General features: G+C 38.6%; 1 protein-coding gene across 1 annotated transcript in view; it reads left to right on the top strand.

The window, feature by feature from the left end:
• Window positions 1-18,755, top strand: part of LOC134661535 (innexin inx1) — a 68,272-nt gene that overhangs the window by 29,031 nt on the left and 20,486 nt on the right. The window contains exon 2 of the mRNA XM_063517665.1: window positions 7,380-7,674. Within this exon, the coding sequence (XP_063373735.1) occupies window positions 7,426-7,674 (249 nt within the window). The 5' untranslated portion in view covers window positions 7,380-7,425. The remainder of the gene's footprint in view (window positions 1-7,379; window positions 7,675-18,755) is intronic.

Here is an 18,755-nt window from a genome sequence, read left to right as displayed (position 1 = left end):
CCTACCATAACTTGCACTAAGCATTGCTAGTACCTACATATGCAGTTGTTAACTCAGTTCAATGCGATGCAATAATGTTTGGTGCTTGGTTATGTTACTTGTGGACTAAATATTTACTTAGGCTGAAATAGTCATCTACTTTTATACTTATTTTACAATTCCTACAAGTACCTATATGGGATGATCTATTGATTTGTAGTGGATTATGGATTGTACTGATATGTGTGCCTATTTTATAGGCATTTCACTAAGCGAAGAAAACATACATTACATCATACGGTTCTATCTATACATGTATATATATATAAAAAAAATACTCATACTGATTAACTAATGAAATGTTTTATTACCCTACTCCTTTTCCTTATTACTTACCTACATATGACATGACTGGTACTATGCCATTTTATTCTACATTAATAGTTGACTGAACATAATGCCACGGAACTCAAAGCGCAAGCGTAGATCTTATACGCCACCGCTCGACACTTTGATTGATAAATGCAAATCATTCATAAGACGCACAGATCGAAAAGAATCTCCTCGTTCTAAAAGAGTAAGACAACGGAGCACGAGTCGCCAGCATACACGTTCTAGAACAAGAAGCAGTTCGCGCACCAGGCGTAGTTATCACCACACCAGGCACGGAGACACGCGTTCACGTACGCGTTCCAGAACGCAGAGACGTTCGCGTTCGAGACGTAGTGATCGTTATGGCAAACGAGAAGACTCGCATTCACGTACGCGTTCCAAAACACAGAGACGTTCGCGTTCGAGACATATTGATCGTCATGCCAGACGAGAAGACTCGCATTCACGTACGCGTTCGGCGACGAAGAGTAGTTCGGGGTCTAGGAATATGGAGCACCATACGGAACACAGAGGTAGACGGTCGCGTTCTCAGACACGTGGTAGCACGGATCGTCAACGCAGTACTCGCCGATATGTGAAAAGCCCCGTATTTAGAGATGATCGCACTACAGTTCAGCAACTAATTGATGCGCTTAAGGGCCATGGAACTGGATCGTATCCTAATATGCAGAATATTATACCGGCATTTGACCCTAGTACAAAGGCACAAACCACTAAGACATGGTTAAGGAAAGTAAATGAAACCGCCAAAGTGTATAAGTGGACTGAAAGTCAGACAATATATCATGCCATACCTAAGTTATCAGGCGTCGCTAAACAATGGTATGAAGGATTGTCGACATCCAATTTAACCTGGGAAGCATGGCAGAAAAAGCTTCTTCAGTGTTTCCCAGATGACAGGAACTACGCTGATCGTTTAATTGAAATGATTGATAGAAGGAGCAAGCGAGATGAAACCCTTGAACAATATTTTTTTGATAAAGCAAAGTTAGTGGCTCACTGTAATATTAAAGGAAAGGATGCAGTTGATTGTATCATACAAGGAATTTACGACAACAATATACGTTTAAACGCTCAAGGATGTGATTTTAAACATACAGATAAGCTACTTCGGTATCTACGCAATGTATCCGCGAAAAATGTACGTGACGCTAAGAAGCCAATACCTCATCCGAAATCTGCGGAAGCTAAAGCCACCGGAAACTCAAAGTTTACTCGTACTACTAATACAACAAGTACTTCGATAAAGTGTTTTAACTGCTCGGAGATAGGTCATGTAGTATCGAAATGTCCAAAACCCCTTCAAAAATGTCCTAAGTGTGATCGTATGGGACACTTAGCCGAGAACTGTAAACGTTTTCCAAGTAACAATGAGCGGATTAATAATAAAACAACGACTGATACTGTTAAGGTACTGAGAATAGAGACTGAACACGGTGTGCACAATTTATATATAAAGACAGTTAAGCTATGCGACAAGAAAAAAATCGCTTTTATTGATTTTGGAAGCGAGTGTAGTCTAATTAGTCAAAGCACTGTAAAAGACCTAAACTTATCGATTACTACCGAAAATAGACCCATGCTAAAGGGCTGTTTTTTCGGATCTACACGACCTATGGGAAAAGTTAGATTACCGGTTGCTATAGACTTTGTTAAAGCTACAATTGATGTTTTTGTCGTGGAAGATAAGTTTCTAAATACAGATGCCTTAATAGGACAGAATTTTACAGAGTTACCGGAAGTGCACGTACAAAAATGTAACACGTCACTAATGCTTTACTCTGTAATGTTTGACGCAAATAAGTTAGAAGTTTATGTAAAGTTGAACACCACGATTAAGGGTACGAACACTGTTGAAGTATATTGCGATCCAGAATACACGGGATACTTGTATGTACCTGGAAACACGTCCTTCAAAGCTGGAGAAGAAGTAATCGTTTTACAAGGTGTCTACTATTTCGACAAAGGAATCGGACGTATATTAGTGATAAATTTTGCTAACAAAACTATTACATTAAACAGAAATAAACTACTTACGCGGGCACGATTTCTACCCTTGACCGCAGAGGAAGGACCAGAACAGGCAAAAGGGGAACTAGAGGTAAATATGATCTCAATGACTAAGGATAATTCTAATACTGAAAAGGACACATCTTTTATAAAATCCAAACTCCCTATTACCATAGACATGATAAATGTTGGACTTTTGGTTTCGGATGCTCAAAAGCAAACGTTATTAAATTTAATAAACGAGTACCGCGACTGTTTTGCGCTAAATATGTCTGAGTTAGGCACGACACCCATATCGGAAATGCACATAAGATTAAATGACGAATCACCTGTCTCTTACAAACCCTACCGATTAGCTTACAGTGAACGAATGGTAGTCCGTGATCTTGTTAACGAACTCTTGGAACAAGATATTATCACGGAATCAGATTCGAACTATGCCAGCCCCATAGTGCTAGTTAAGAAAAAAGATAACGACTATAGGCTCTGCATAGATTACCGTGCACTGAACAAGAAGACCGTCAAGGATTCTTTTCCAATGCCGGTAATTGACGACCATCTCGAACGGTTAAACGGAATGAAATATTTTACTTGTTTGGATTTAAAGTCAGGTTACTATCAAATTCCAGTGTCTAAAGAGTCACAGCACCTGACAGCTTTTGTTACACCAGATGGCCACTATCAATACACACGGATGCCGTTCGGGCTGGTCAACGCACCTGCCGTATTTCAACATATGATAAATAAGGCTCTAGGAAAAGACAGATACGATTTAGCGATACCGTATATGGACGATATTCTGTCACCCGCCACAAATATTGATGAGGGCTTAGACAAATTGCAGAAAATACTTAAATCACTGCGCGCAGCTAGACTTACTCTAAATCTAAAGAAATGTTTTTTCTTTCACAACTCGTTAACTTATTTAGGGTATGAAGTATCAGACGAAGGCTTGCGCCCAGGTCAGAAAAAAATCGAAGCAGTAGCATCATTCCCCACACCTATGAACGTTCACCAAGTTCGTCAGTTTGTGGGATTGGCAAGTTTTTTTAGAAGGTTTATTCCCGGATTTGCGGTAGAAGCCAAACCTCTTACAACATTGACTAAAACCAACGTCCCTTGGGTATGGGGAAGTGAACAAGAAAAAGCTTTTCATAATCTAAAAGAAAAGTTAACAGAACGTCCTCTTTTAGCATTATACGACCCTACATATATAACAGAGGTGCACTGTGATGCGAGTAAGTTAGGGGTGGGCGGTATTTTGTTCCAAAAGCCTGATGAAAAGTCGCCACTTAAGCCAGTGGCATATTTTAGCAAGCAAACTACGAAGGATGAGGAATTTCTACACTCCTATGAGTTGGAAACGCTTGCAGTTGTGCTATCGCTAAAAAAGTTCAGAACTTTTCTTATAGGGGTACAATTCAAAGTTTTAACTGACTGCAATGCCCTAAGAACAACTCTGACTAAAAGAGACCTCATTCCACGTATTGCAAGATGGTGGTTGTTACTGCAAGAGTACGATTTTACAATAGAATATCGCCCCGGGGCTAATATGCAACATGTCGATGCCCTTAGCAGAAACCCCATTGCTAACCCTGACGATGATGTTTTAACTGAATCACGAGAATTTGAAATAATGCATATATCTACAACTGATTGGCTATTGACTGTACAAATGACTGACCCCAAAATTAAACATATAAAGACGGTTTTAGAAAGTAATGAGAAAGAAATAAAAGATATAACTAATAACTATGTTTTACGTGACGGTAAAGTTTATAGACGAGTAGGTGAACAATATAAATGGGTTGTTCCAAATGGTGCTAGATGGCGCATATGCCAATTGTGTCATGATGAAGCGGGTCACTTTTCAACAGAAAAAACTATTGAAAAGATGAAACACGATTACTGGTTTCCGAAGCTAAATAGATTCGTCAAAAAGTATGTGTCTTCTTGCATGAATTGTGCTTACAATAAAGGTACCACAGCCAAACCAACTGGCTATTTGCATCCCATCCCAAAAGGCGATCAGCCATTTCATACAATGCATATGGACCATCTTGGACCATTTATTCGGAGTAGACAAGGAAATATGTACATATTAGCTATCATCGACGGTTTCAGTAAATTTATATTCGTAAAAGCTGTTAAGAACGTCAAGACTAAAACTACTATTAAAATATTACAAGACATATTTGACACTATAGGAGTCCCGAAGGTTATTATCTCCGATCGCGGAACTAGTTTTACGTCGTCAACCTTTAAAAAATATATCAAAACGATAGGTTCCAAGCACGTTTTAAACGCTGTTGCAACGCCACGAGCTAACGGCCAAATTGAAAGATATAACCGGACCATATTGGGCTCGTTAGCCACTATGAATCATGGCCAAGATGAACGTGATTGGGACACACAGTTAGGTCGACTACAGTGGAGTCTTAATAATACACAAAATAAGACGACGGGCAAAACACCTTCTGAGATAGTCTTTGGACATAGAAGCGTTAACACAACTGAAGCCGCTGTTCTTAATTCTTTGGCCGGAACATCTACGGGAGATGCACAGCCAACTTTATCTGAAATCAGAGAGTCTGCTAAAGAAAATACAGAAAAGAATCAAAACTACATGGCGAAAACATTTAATCAGCAGAGAGCACCGACTGTGTTTTTCAAGGAAGGAGACCTGGTTATGATACCGAATCACCACAATCCTGCTACTGGCAAAAGCAAAAAGTTATGTCCAAAATTTAGGGGGCCCTTCAAGATAACTGCCGTACTCGACAACGACCGCTACGAAATATCAAGTATTGACGGACACTCTAAACGCAAGTACAAGAGTATTTATCCGGCAGATCACTTAAAGAGATGGATTACATTTCAATGTGACAAGGAAACTGACACTGAAGTAGTATCATCTGATGCGTCAGCGTCAGATGACGAATAGAAACTATGATTAGATGTAGATGACCATTAAAAAATAACTAACAAAGTTGTTTTTTATTGAATGCAATACCTGACATGACATGACATGACAGACCTTCCTATTCCCACAACCCTTTGATTTCAGTTACCGATAAGCTCTGCGGCGCCACCTGTGTGCCAACCACGCAATAGATTGTATGCTGCCAATCGGAATGTTGATGCCGAAATGCAAGCAGTACTCAATGGTGAAGGATGTTGAAGCATAAATGGTGCCCAAGAGATAGTGAAGGATGCCGAAATGCAAGCAGTACTCACATTGTGAAGGATGCTGAAGCATAAGCGGTTCTCACTAATAGTGGTGCTCAATAGACAGTGAAGGATGCCGAAATGCAAGCAGTACTCACATGGTGAAGGATGCTGAAGCATAAGCGGTACTCACTGATATGGAGTTACTTAAATGAAGAAGGATGCCGAAGTGTGGGTGTCAGTTCCTTAAGTTAAGGACGGCCGAAGCACAAGCGGTACTCACCCTATGATAGCGAATACCTACCTACCTTCGAACAAGGGCGGTAACAGTTTATTTATATTCAGTATTACTATTCCATATGGTTTGATTTAACTATATGTCATATCTATATTGTAACGTTCTAGTAACACGTGGTCCCATAAATAAGCAAAATGAAACTCTGAAATTGATCATATTGCCATAATATATTAACAATAACTTATAAATAGAACTGCTGTACATTCACAAGTTCACAATTTTCAAACTAATTAAAGCCGAAGATTTAGACGAATATTATATACTAAAATATTGTAATCTTTCAGGCCGACGCCGTCGACAGTGGATCCCTGGCAGAAGCTGACTTGCAGTCGCGCGTCGCGCACTCGGCGTACTGACCTCGGTGATGAAGGACACGCTGCTGCTCCACATCTTCATGCTGATTATGTTGATTTGTAGTTTTTTTAACAAAACTGATTCCAAATATTGCAAAAAGCTTTTATATTGTGTTGTTTTATCTACTTCTCTGTTACAACAGTCATTAAGAAGCATTATGTAATTTTGTTTTCCTTTTTTTATTTAGTATTGTATAATTACCTATTAAAAAAAAAATGAAAATTTTAAATACGAGAATCTACGTATGAGGGCATACAGCTGATGCTCGAATGGCCGGCCAGGAATGGGGACATTCCTATCTGAGGACGGCCGACTGTAAGCAAATCATTTTAAACCGTCGTTTTTAAAGATTTAAAATAAATTATTAATAATAGAATGCAAAACAAATACATTAATAACGTTTCATTTCACTAAGTCATTGATTTGACTCGGTTCTGCGAGTATCGGAACGGCCATTCGAATGTCATAAGAAAAACAAGAAGAAGTTGGGATGTTTTTCGGGGACATGTTATTATGATATTAATTGTATAACCATCGATGGAAAAGTGGGAACTTTATGTAAATTGTTCATATAATATAGTAGCACATTGTTAAATCACGACGGTGTTTGTATTGAGCTCCAACTACGGCTATTCGAGAGGTTTAACCTTACAATAGTTTAAAAAACACACTATAGCATACTATAGTAATGGTTGTTTTAGTCCAACGAATGACTTTTTCCCCACCCGTTTCACTGAATATAAACGGAATTATGCATACTGTTCAGACACAATTGCATGTATGAAAACCATCCATTTCAATTTCAAATGTATTGACGTCAAGACACATCGCAGTATTGTGAAATTGCCACATGAAATTTAATGGTTACCCCAGTTTCAATATTTAAATGCAATTCAGTTTTGTGCGTGATACTGCGCATTTCATCTTGTCGACGAAGTTGTTATGTTTTTGATAGAGAGACAAGAATAAATATCGTAATTTTATAAAAGGCCTCCAAGGAGTCCAAGATATAATTTATTTATATCGCTCTTACTATATATGAGTGAAAGGCACGCAGACAAACATTTTTCCCCTGTATATATATAAATTACCCTTTTGTGTACGAATCTCTCTTTATCTAATGTTTATTATGCTCTTATAATTTTATAAATATGAACTGTTTCTTCCATTGTTACAGATCTCTCACCACTCAACATTCCTCCATGACGCTGTGATCCACCAAGATGTTCAAGCTATTAGGGAACCTTAGTGTATACTTCAAATACCAGGACATCAGAACCGACAATGCCTTGTTCCGCCTCCACAACACCTTCACGACAGTGCTGCTCCTCACGTTCTCGATCATAATAACGGCCAGCCAGTTCGTGGGGCAGCCCATACAATGTATAGTGAGCGGGATACCTGCCCATGTCGTCAACACGTTCTGCTGGATAACTTCCACGTTCGCGATGCCCGATGCCTTCGCTAGAGAGGTAAGATCTTCAATGTATCCCATCCTCGTCCCCACTGATAGGTATTTACTTAGCAATGAAACAAGTGCGTACGTATGGAAGCTCGTTTATTACTGGCGCGCAGGCCAGGATACAGCGGACGCGCGGACTGATGCGCGGGGACGTCACATGCATACATGTCAGTTTTACTCTCTGCGATTTTACGAAAGCTTTCGACACAGATAACTTCAGCGTTCTCAAAGTCTGGCAAAGGCTGGTGCGGCGCGTGCGGGCCAGCGCCAACACTGTCCTGGCGATGATCGCAGATCGTCTTGACTGTCCTTACATCACGCACTGTTGCAACAGGCATGTAAGGACAGGTGTAGGCTAGTTTTGTGTGTATTGTTTGTGTTGTGTGTGTTATTTGGTAGTGCCTTTAAACCAATATTTATGCGGAAATAAAAATACGCGGGGAAATATGTATGGGAGCCCTCAAGACACCAGAAGGGATTTTAAGTGGACTGTATGTTAGGAAATTAAAATAAGAAAGTACTTGTTTGACGCCCAGATTTAAGGATTAGGAGAAATGCCTGCGCACATACCTGGTGATCTCGTTGTAGGATTCTTCAGCTGGCCAGCACTTTATAAAACCTTTCCCAAACTTCAGCGTCAGTACACCTGTGCCACTTTCACTCCGTTTGTAACAGTTTTTGCTAATTTCACATTACATTTTGATTTATTTCAATTAGAAGATGCGTTTAGGTCCGCATCGATTCAGGAACTGATTCGCCAAGATGGCGTCTCATAGGACTGCCGTGAAGCGAGACGGTAATACGGCTTTGTGCGCGTTGGCAAAGGATAGGTAGCTTGGAAGGGTATAGAACGTTTCACAAGTACCTACATTTAAAATAATAGGAAAAAACTACCTTAAATAAAAATATCAAATTTGAAACTCAACATCCCCCCGGCCTTGAAGGAACCCTTCAAAGAAAAGGATGTAAAGAGCCAAAGTGCTCAAACTATAAAAAATATAATCGCGGCATATGGTCATTGTGCCAAGTTACTTGCTAAGTTCGTAGTAAAAGTACAAAACAATAAATTAACCTAACACCTCAACCAAAAAAAAAAAAAAAAGGTTAAATAATAATAATGCACAACAATCGTGCCAATAAACTAAGAAGTACAACGTACGTATAAGCTAAGCTAACTTAAGTATTATATTTAATTGGTCTATATTAGACGCGAGCTAAACCTAAGATTCTTAACTAAAATAAGACTCCTATTGAGTCGGTAACGGACATAACCGTATGACTGGACGTTTATACGTTCCAGTCTTCGTCTTTACTTCCGCCACGCGTATGACTCCGTCTTGGCTATTAGGATAGACGTTGGTTATAATTCCTATTGGCCATTGTAAAGGCGGAGCGTTATCAACGCTTAATATTACTACGGTACCAATTTTAATTGGATTTGAAGGAGTATTCCACTTTTCACGTTGTTGCAAATTATGTAAATACTCCGTTTTGAATCGCTTCCAATACGACTGCACTAGTGAGTCCATTAATGAAAACCGTGACAGCAAATCGGGGCGTTCATCAGATAAATCAGCCGCGGGTAAAAATTCCAACGGAGACGTGGTCAAAAAATGAGAAGGAGTAAGCGCGAGCGGTTCGGAAGGATCAGAGCTTAAAGCATACAAAGGACGGCTGTTAAGTAAAGCTTCTACCTGAGTAAGGACTGTTTCCATCTCCTGAAAGGTTAGGATCTGCTTTCCTATTACTCTGAACAGTAAGGTCTTGGTGCTTTTTATGTTAGCTTCCCATATACCTCCGAAATGGCTAGCGGTAGGAGGATTCATTTTCCAAGTAATGCGATGTTTCGCGAGCTCGTCGCTGAAAGTTTTATAGTACTTAATCGTCCGATTGTAAAAGATCGTGAAGCTCTTTAAAATAAGCCTTTGCGGATACAAAATTTGTCCCGTTATCCGAGTAAACAAAGCTACAGGGACCTCGTCGCGATAAAAAGCGCTTGAAAGCGTCTATGAAACAAGCAGAGGTTAGATTTGAGGCCAGTTCTATGTGAACGGCTTTCGTAACGAGGCAAATAAAAAGGCATATATAAGCCTTAACGCTGCGTACGCCACGTTTTCTGTAAGGAGTAACATACAGAGGTCCAGCAAAGTCTATACCCGTATGCATAAAGGCCTTACATTGCTCTAAGCGACATTTCGGCAAGTCTGACATAAGAGGAAAAGTAGGTCTAGGATTTAACCTAAAACAGCGGTTGCATTTTTGTGTGCGTTGCCGAACAACGCGACGCGCGGATATAATCCAAAATTTAGTTTTTAATATTGCAACTAAATGTTGAGGCCCTGCGTGCAGGTTATTGCGGTGATAAAAATCAATTATTAAATCTACGATATGACCTTTTTTAGGTAAAATTATAGGGTGCTTAGATGCGTAATCGAGCGATGAGTTCGATAAGCGACCTCCAACGCGTAAAATTCCATCGGAAAGGAAAGGAAACAGTTTCTGTAACTTTAACGAGCATTTGCGTCCTTTTGAAATGGATTTCATGTCAGCTGAGAAGTGTGCATCTTGTACCGCTCTTATAATTTCAAGTTCAGCGGTATTTAGGTCATTAGCGGTAATTACATCATTTCGCGGTAACTTCTTTAGAAACCGAAGCACATAAACAGAAATTCGAAGAAGTTTGTTCCAAGTAGAACAGCGAAGGGCGAGCGTCAAAAGAGGGTGATCAATTTTAGTGACCTCCGTGGTCACGTGGGACAAAGTTTTCTCTTCGGGCAGGTGCGACCTGTTTTATAAATTCGCACATTTAATAAAATGTGAAAAATATTCGCCTGTAGGTTACATCCAGAATACAAAATATCATTTAAAGATAAACCTGTATCTGTCTTTGAACTTCCGTCCAGGACCGGTCTCACTTTTGTACTTATTTTATCGCTACGTAATACAGGGTGGTGCGGTAGATAAAATCCAGGAGTGTTAGATTCGTCATCAGTTGACGCGCGGGTGAGTATACCTTTATCAAGATAGTCGCGAATAACTTCGTCGTATCCAGATTTAAGTTCAGGATTTTTAGCGAATTTCTTTTCCAAAAGTAAAAAACGCCTTTTTGCGGTGTTAAAGGAATCGCCCAATGTTTGAGGATCGTCTTTAAACGGAAGGTCCACGGTATAACTGCCGTCAGTATTACGGACAGTGGTTGAAGCGTAAATATTCTCACATTTTTGATCTTCTGGACTTAAAAAGGTACGCGAAGGTATTTCTTCTACTGCCCAAAAGTTCTCAACGAGCCTATGAAGAGGATCGCTAGTAAACGCGCAAAGAGTGCGAGAAGCGGTAGGCGGGTTAACTATAGCGGCGTCACCCATTATTACGTACCCTAAGGTCGTTTCTAAAGCGGTAGGTATGGTAGGATCCGAACTCTCGATTTTCTTAGAGAGCAATATTTTGCAATAAACATTAACCCCCAAGAGTATATCTATAGGTCCAGGTTCCGAAAAACCATCATCGGCGAGCGTTAAGTCACGAGCAAAATCCACAACCTCCTTATTTACACGCGAGTCGGGTAACTGTGGAGTTATGCGATCTACTATCAGCGGGCGGATCGAATATTTATAAGAATCATCTAATAAAGATGAAAAGGTGAGCGCGGTATTGCCCTTTGTCTTGAGAGTTATTTCTCCCAAGCCAGAGGCTTCAGTAATATGTAGCGGTTTATTCATAGCAAGCGAAAGACGTTTGCAACAAGCGACAGTAATATAGTCCGACATTGATCCCGGATCAATTAACGCGCGAAGGATATGCGTGCGGTTTAAGGAATCAATAACCTTAATTTTAGCGGTTGCGAGTAAAGCGGTGGTTAGGCATGGACCACTATTGTCCTTACATGCCATAGTGCGGATGGATGCGGAATTTACCTCATGAGGAGGCGGCAAGCTATTTTCGACCTTAACTGCGGCAATCGCAGAGTCTACATTAGCTTGAGCGGGGTTATCGGCCCGTACACCTGAACAGGCGGGGGTCGAGTCATAAGCGGTAGCGGGTGCGGGAGTGACAACATTATTTGTTGTCGCGGGAAAACAATTATTAGAAGCGGGTGCGGATACCACTGCACTAACGTTGCAGTGCGATTTCTCTTTCGTATTGAAATGTAACATCGAATGATGTCTCAACGAACAATGAGAACAATGGCGCTTGGAAGTGCAAGCATTCGTCTTATGTTTCACACTTAAGCAGTTGTTACAATAAGCGTTTGATTTTATAAAATTAAACCTGTCGTGAGGTGTCATTTTATTAAAAGATTGACATGAATATAAATGCTCATGTTGTTTATTTTTACACAGTGAACATTTATCGCTAGCGCTTGTGCCGTTGGCCGCATCTGTGTTTACAAACGATTTAGTTTTTTGCAACAAGCGTTGTTTAGCGGAATTATCAACCGGTTTACTAATTGTCGCATTTGGCGAACGGGATAAAACTTTGTTTTGTTCTTTGATAAACTCAATTAAATTTTGATAAGAAGGAATCTTCTCTTTGCGGTATGTAATTTCGAACAATTTAATTGTATCGGAATCCAACTTTTGCAGCGCTAAATGTAACAACATGAAGTCGGTTAAGTCACTCAGATTCAACTGCTTAAGGGCTTCGACAGACGAGTTAAATTTATTTATGAATGAATCCAAGCTGGCGGCGTTGGTTGCGGTTAATTGTTTAAATGTTAGCAGCTGATTAAAATACGCTGACGCTAACGAACGTGGATCATCGTATTTTTGTATTAATGCGTTCCAAATAATTGGATAATTTTCAGCGGTCGTGGGCAAGCCGGAGCAAACATTTGCTGCGTTGCCAATTAATTTGCCAACCAAATAGTACACCTTTTCGCTGTCAGTCAGCGATGCGTTTTCGTGAATAATACTTTTAAACTGTTGGTAAAACAAAGGCCAGTTTTTGACATCTCCGTCAAAAGAAACTAACTCCAATTTAGGCAGGCGGCATTTTGGTTTCGGAGAATTTGCCGGTTCAGAGGGAATCTTGGATTCGTTATCTATCAGAACTTGCTTAATATAACAAAACATTTCTTCAAAGGTCGTCCATGACTCGTAATCTATTTCAGAGTCAGGGTGCAGTTGCAATTGCAATAAATTATATGACTCTAAGACGGCTTGGTAGTCTTCACGCATCTTGTCTAAATTTAATGCACTCGTGTGAAATGCCCTATATTGTGTAGGATCGGTTTCCGCCTTGTAAGCAAGTTCCAAGATGTTTTCTACGCGCTTGTATATAACGTCGCGCCGAACTGTATAGAGGGCTAGCTGATTTTTGTTTGTATTGTAATCATCGCTAGAAAAGCCTTCGCTGCCTTTTCTATTCTTTGAATTCTTTGTCATTTTTATTGAGTAGGTATGAATAAGTTTTGCAATAAAACTAAAATTAAACCGTCGTAAATAAATAATGTACCTACGAGTTATTTGTATGAAGGTGTAGTGTACTATTTAGTTTAGCAATTCGACTAAACGTATTTATAGTATTTATATGGATGGAATAAAATATATGCGATTTAAATAAATGAGTTCCTGTTGAAAATAGGTATACCTAACGAATACTTAGCTGCGGTCAACGCCGTTATATAGCGAACGGAATATTTTTCTACCCGAAATATTTGAGCGAGCGGTGTGGCGTTATACTGTGCCGTGCAATCGTATAGAAGCGAAACGAGCGGAATGAATGAACGTAGCCGAACAAATCCGAACTATCACGAATGACTTGAAATAAGTATTTGCCTATTTCCAAGATGGCTAACAATTATGAAACGTGAACAAAGGAAAAGTGGAACACGTGTATAAGTATGTTTGTCATAAAAATAAAATAAAATAGGTAATAACCTACGATCTATCGTACTTCGCAACGCGGAGCGGAAACAAAATGAAATAACTGCCGATGCGGGAGATAAAATAGGATAATTTGACAGAATATTTCAGTTACAAAGCACAATGACCATATAGCTAGCGGGATATTTATGACAAATGGTTAAAAATCCGGTTCGAAGGACCAAAAATTTATGGTAGTGCCTTTAAACCAATATTTATGCGGAAATAAAAATACGCGGGGAAATATGTATGGGAGCCCTCAAGACACCAGAAGGGATTTTAAGTGGACTGTATGTTAGGAAATTAAAATAAGAAAGTACTTGTTTGACGCCCAGATTTAAGGATTAGGAGAAATGCCTGCGCACATACCTGGTGATCTCGTTGTAGGATTCTTCAGCTGGCCAGCACTTTATAAAACCTTTCCCAAACTTCAGCGTCAGTACACCTGTGCCACTTTCACTCCGTTTGTAACAGTTTTTGCTAATTTCACATTACATTTTGATTTATTTCAATTAGAAGATGCGTTTAGGTCCGCATCGATTCAGGAACTGATTCGCCAAGATGGCGTCTCATAGGACTGCCGTGAAGCGAGACGGTAATACGGCTTTGTGCGCGTTGGCAAAGGATAGGTAGCTTGGAAGGGTATAGAACGTTTCACAAGTACCTACATTTAAAATAATAGGAAAAAACTACCTTAAATAAAAATATCAAATTTGAAACTCAACATTATTATTATATATTATTTGTAAATTTTAAATTGTAATGTTAATTTTATTAGAATATATTTAAATGTCATTTTTTTATTTTTTATTATCAAAATGTAAATAATGTAGAGTTAGACCAAGAAAAGTCTGCAGCGATTTTGATAGCCCACGCAGTGTAAGTGTTATTTACACGTCATAAATTCATAGAAGATTGACGTTTAAAATTACACTTGCACTGCGTGGGCTATCAAAATCGCTGCAGACTTTTCTCGGTCTGACTCTAAAAATATGAGCCAAATAGCTTGAAATAAATGAATTTTAATTTTTTTTTTTTTTAAGTCAAGTTGAATATAGGTATAAAAAATAGCCCATACTCTGTCATCTTCATTTCATTATTAGAAAGCAAGTCCAAATCGTACACTCTAAAAAAAATTTGGTTGGCCCTATCAATATCTTGATAGTCGTAATCAAGCATCTTGATTCCATACGAGCCTAACAAGAACTTAGACACATCAAATAAGGTAATTCTGATTGCTATTACTATATCTATGTAACTGAACCAATTAAGATCTTGTTCAATATTTACACGAAAAATAATTATGCTAACTAATTGATCCTAGCAAGATCAACTAAGGGCTTGATAATTATTATCATGATAAGTTACTGTACCAACTAATACAAACAAGTCAGTTTAACTAAGATGTAGGTCAATATCAACATGAAGAATTACTGTATTAACTATTTGACCCAAATAAGTTCAACTAAGAACATGATTACATCGACTAATGCACCTTATTAGCCTGAACTAAGATATTGTTAAATTTGAATCTCAATTGTTTAATCATTTCAACTAAGATGTAAATCAATGTTAACATGAAGAATTACTGTATGAACTATTTGACCCTAATAAGTTCAACTAAGAACATGATTGCATCGACTTATGCATCTTATTAGCCAGAACTAAGAAATTGTTAAATTTGAATCTCAATTGTTTAATCAGTTCAACTATGAAGCTTGTCTAGTACAATATACCATTCTTCATCAATTGTACTAGTACAATAAAACACAACAACAAACAACAAGCTTCATAGTTGAACTGATTAAACAATTGAGATTCAAATTTAACAAAGTAAAGTTTTATGAAAAGGGGGTAAATGAATAAAACAAAATATATATATAATAAGATGTTATTTATTCATCTAAACATTTAGAAAACTAAACGTTTTACATTTAAAAATCGAACATTCTTTTACATACCTTACATATATATTATAATTAACATTTAAAACGGGCTACAAATATAATGACCGTTTGGCGTACAACCGTCGATTTCCCCCTTATGGGTACCCGTTGGCGGCAGGCTCGGGGACGTCTGTCGCCTACACGAGGGTCTCTGGGATGGCCAATGCGCAAAAAATGGCGCACTCTTAGAGAAGTAAAGGGAAACAGTTCCTCCGAAGTAGAGTCCGCAGTTCGGACAGCCGCTGGCGGGGTTTCGGAAGCATGGTCCCGATCGTTTCCCGTGCCTCGCCTTAAAGCCTTGAGGCGGCCAACAGGGGTTTTACTGGGTAGACCTGGGGTCTCATTAGTCCACAACAGGGATTCCCACATAACCATCCCGGCCCGTCCCCGCGCCTTTTATTCCCATCGCCGCGATTAGCACTTGCTCCATGTTGCACATACACTATTATACATTAGGTACACAAAGCAAAGGTAACACGTTCACTGTTCCAGGCTTGCCGTGAAATAAAGGCACAAGTAAAGTTTATTTCGTTGACGCGTACTTGAATGACTAAGTAGTTGAATGTTGAACGTCGAGGCTGAGACTGACTCCCCACTCGCACGGTCACAGGCGCCGCAGGGGCGCGGGCGGGGAGGACCGCGGGTGCACCGGCGCCCCCTACTTATCTCTTGATTGAACGGATTAACTGATTATTTAATTTAATTATGAAAAAAATCGATTTAACAAATAATTCTTAATAGAATGGAATATTAGTTTCGTAATTAATACAATAACTTGATCATAATGGGATTGAATGTTTTATCTTCGTTGTTCTAAATATTATATGTTTAGTTGATTAAAATACCAAGTCTTATGTAAATCAACAAAGAGAAAATAATCACATAAACTATTAAAATGTTCATAACTATTAACATATTTATCTGTTTTAATTAATTTGTTAAGGATTGAATCAACCTACGTTACATAATTATGCCAACAAGTTAATGATAGATGCAAAGTATACAATTGTTAGGATTAATAACATACCTACTTTATTAGTTCAATCACAGATACACTTATTGTTTTAAGTAATCAGGTTTCTTTGATTTATATAAGATCGTTATTGTTATAATTAACTTAACGTCAACTAAGAGAAAACTGCTCTTAGTTGGTCTTAATTTTTTAGAGTGTAGTTATAGAAAGCCTCGATTAAATAATCAGGTCTTCCATCAAGCCACAGGAGTGCCTAAGGGTTCAGTTCTAGGAACAATAGTAGACAGTTTGGCCAACCCTTGTTTTCAATGAGTTGCAATATTGATAACGGGGTTTAGTGACAAGTTAAGAAGCGGCACAGAAATATCTTGCCTTGGAAAGTGCCAGATACTGAAAATACTGGCCCATCAAACAAAGGTGGTCTATACGTGTGTATAAAGTATTAGATATACACTTGATATCAATGACCACTTATATGCAGTCTTGTATATATAACACTTATAATTTTTGTTTTGATTGATTAAGTACTTGAGGTAAGTGCAATCTTATACCTATTACCTAAACCCTAAACTATTAAGGCTTCAAAAATAAAGAAACATTTTGTTTAGAAATCCAATGATTCGTAGCGTAGTGTATAACATACCAATGAAATATATATTATGTCGTTATCATATCATCATCTGCATAAAAGTACCTTTAGGTACGCATTTGTATTTGTTTTTGAAAGTGTTATACATTTTTGAATCTGTATTGTTTTTCTCTCAAATAATTAAGTGACCTTGTAATATTTAGTCGGAAGTGGACAATGAAGACAAAGAAAGATGCTACGATGCATTTGGCATTTTGCCTAATTATCCGTAAAAAACTCTGGTACAAACATTTTTTAAGTCTTGCGAAACTAGGCCTTTGTGGGATTAATACGGCAATCTAAGAGCAACTGATTAATCAGCCGATTTTTTTCCTCAGATTTGGATAAAATATAGCTAGTTCAAAAGCTCCTCATTTTGGGTAAAATAAATACGAAATCCCAATTTGGGACAAAAAAAAATCCGACAAGTTACGAAAGTAGCTTACGCGTTTTTTCGTTACTCAGTGGAATTTTTTAGGTTTTGCGTTTACGCTTATTAATGTACAGAAAAGATCTATGCTTATAAGATTTGAGGAGATCCCTCGATTCCTCATGGATCCAATCGCCAGAACTCGTTTATGACAAGAATGTAGGTAACCAATTTGAAGTCGGTTAATAAAAGTTGTCTCCTCTCTGTCTTTCATAATTTCTAGATCATCTGATTCATAAGTCTCAGCATTTATAACACTTAACGGTGCTCTCGGAAGACCGACGACCGGAAAGCACTAATTTAATCAATCTCGTCGGGGTCACTTTTGTTTCACCCTTGTATTAGCTCACGAGGAAAGTTGCATGAACCAGTGGGCTAGTCAAGTAGTCAGTTGGATACGACCAGAAAGCACAATGTAAAAAGTGCCTTTTTATATTTGTTTACTAATTTAATAAAACAGAGATTAAGAAAATGATCATATACCTATGTCTAAACCTAAATTAGCCTCAGGCATTGTTCCCAGGACACTTGGCCGCGTTCCCCCTCTGCACAGTGAGGCTGAGTTTTTGCGCAAAAAATGCGCCAGCTCGTAGGTCGCTAGTAAATAAATGTTTATTGTTAAAAATAAAGCATTAGTGCAAAAATAAAAGAACTCGATGCTATTGAGCACCCTAGAAGCTCTCTTTCTCCAAGGGACATCAAGGGACAGTGTGAAAACGCTATAAACATGAGAACTCCGAAGACTCCTAGTTGAAATACTCCTAGTTAAAGTCGTGTACAAAATGGGTGTAAATGCTAATGCTGCTAGAATAGCCAAAATCACGTTCGAAAATCCGTTACCTGTCACAAACCTACACCTATATAATCGTCATTCAATACTGACACTTACGTTTATTGCAATAGGGTATAGTTTGAGTTTTAAATACGTATGTGTTTAGCGTATAAATGCATTAATATGCGGATCGTGTCAGCTATGCGCGCCGTGTCGTGTGTCAATGAGGCTATGGCTGGGCTGTGATAAGTTCTCAGGATTCCTTTTTTATAATATGGGGGCAAACAAGCACACAGCCTGATAAGCCACAGTCTAGGATAGTCACTTGTGCAGTCAGCAACTAGTGTAGCATGCATGCAAAAGACAACCTCAAAAAATACTTAAAAATCTCAATACGTCATAAATACTTTATCAAGCCGATTTCAACCTTACCTCGCACTTTTAAAGTTAATTTTCGCTCACGCGCATATCTTGAGCG

This window comes from Cydia amplana, chromosome Z (assembly GCF_948474715.1).
Source record: "Cydia amplana chromosome Z, ilCydAmpl1.1, whole genome shotgun sequence".
Classification (NCBI taxonomy): domain Eukaryota; kingdom Metazoa; phylum Arthropoda; class Insecta; order Lepidoptera; family Tortricidae; genus Cydia; species Cydia amplana.
This window is presented reverse-complemented; position numbering and strand designations above follow the sequence as displayed.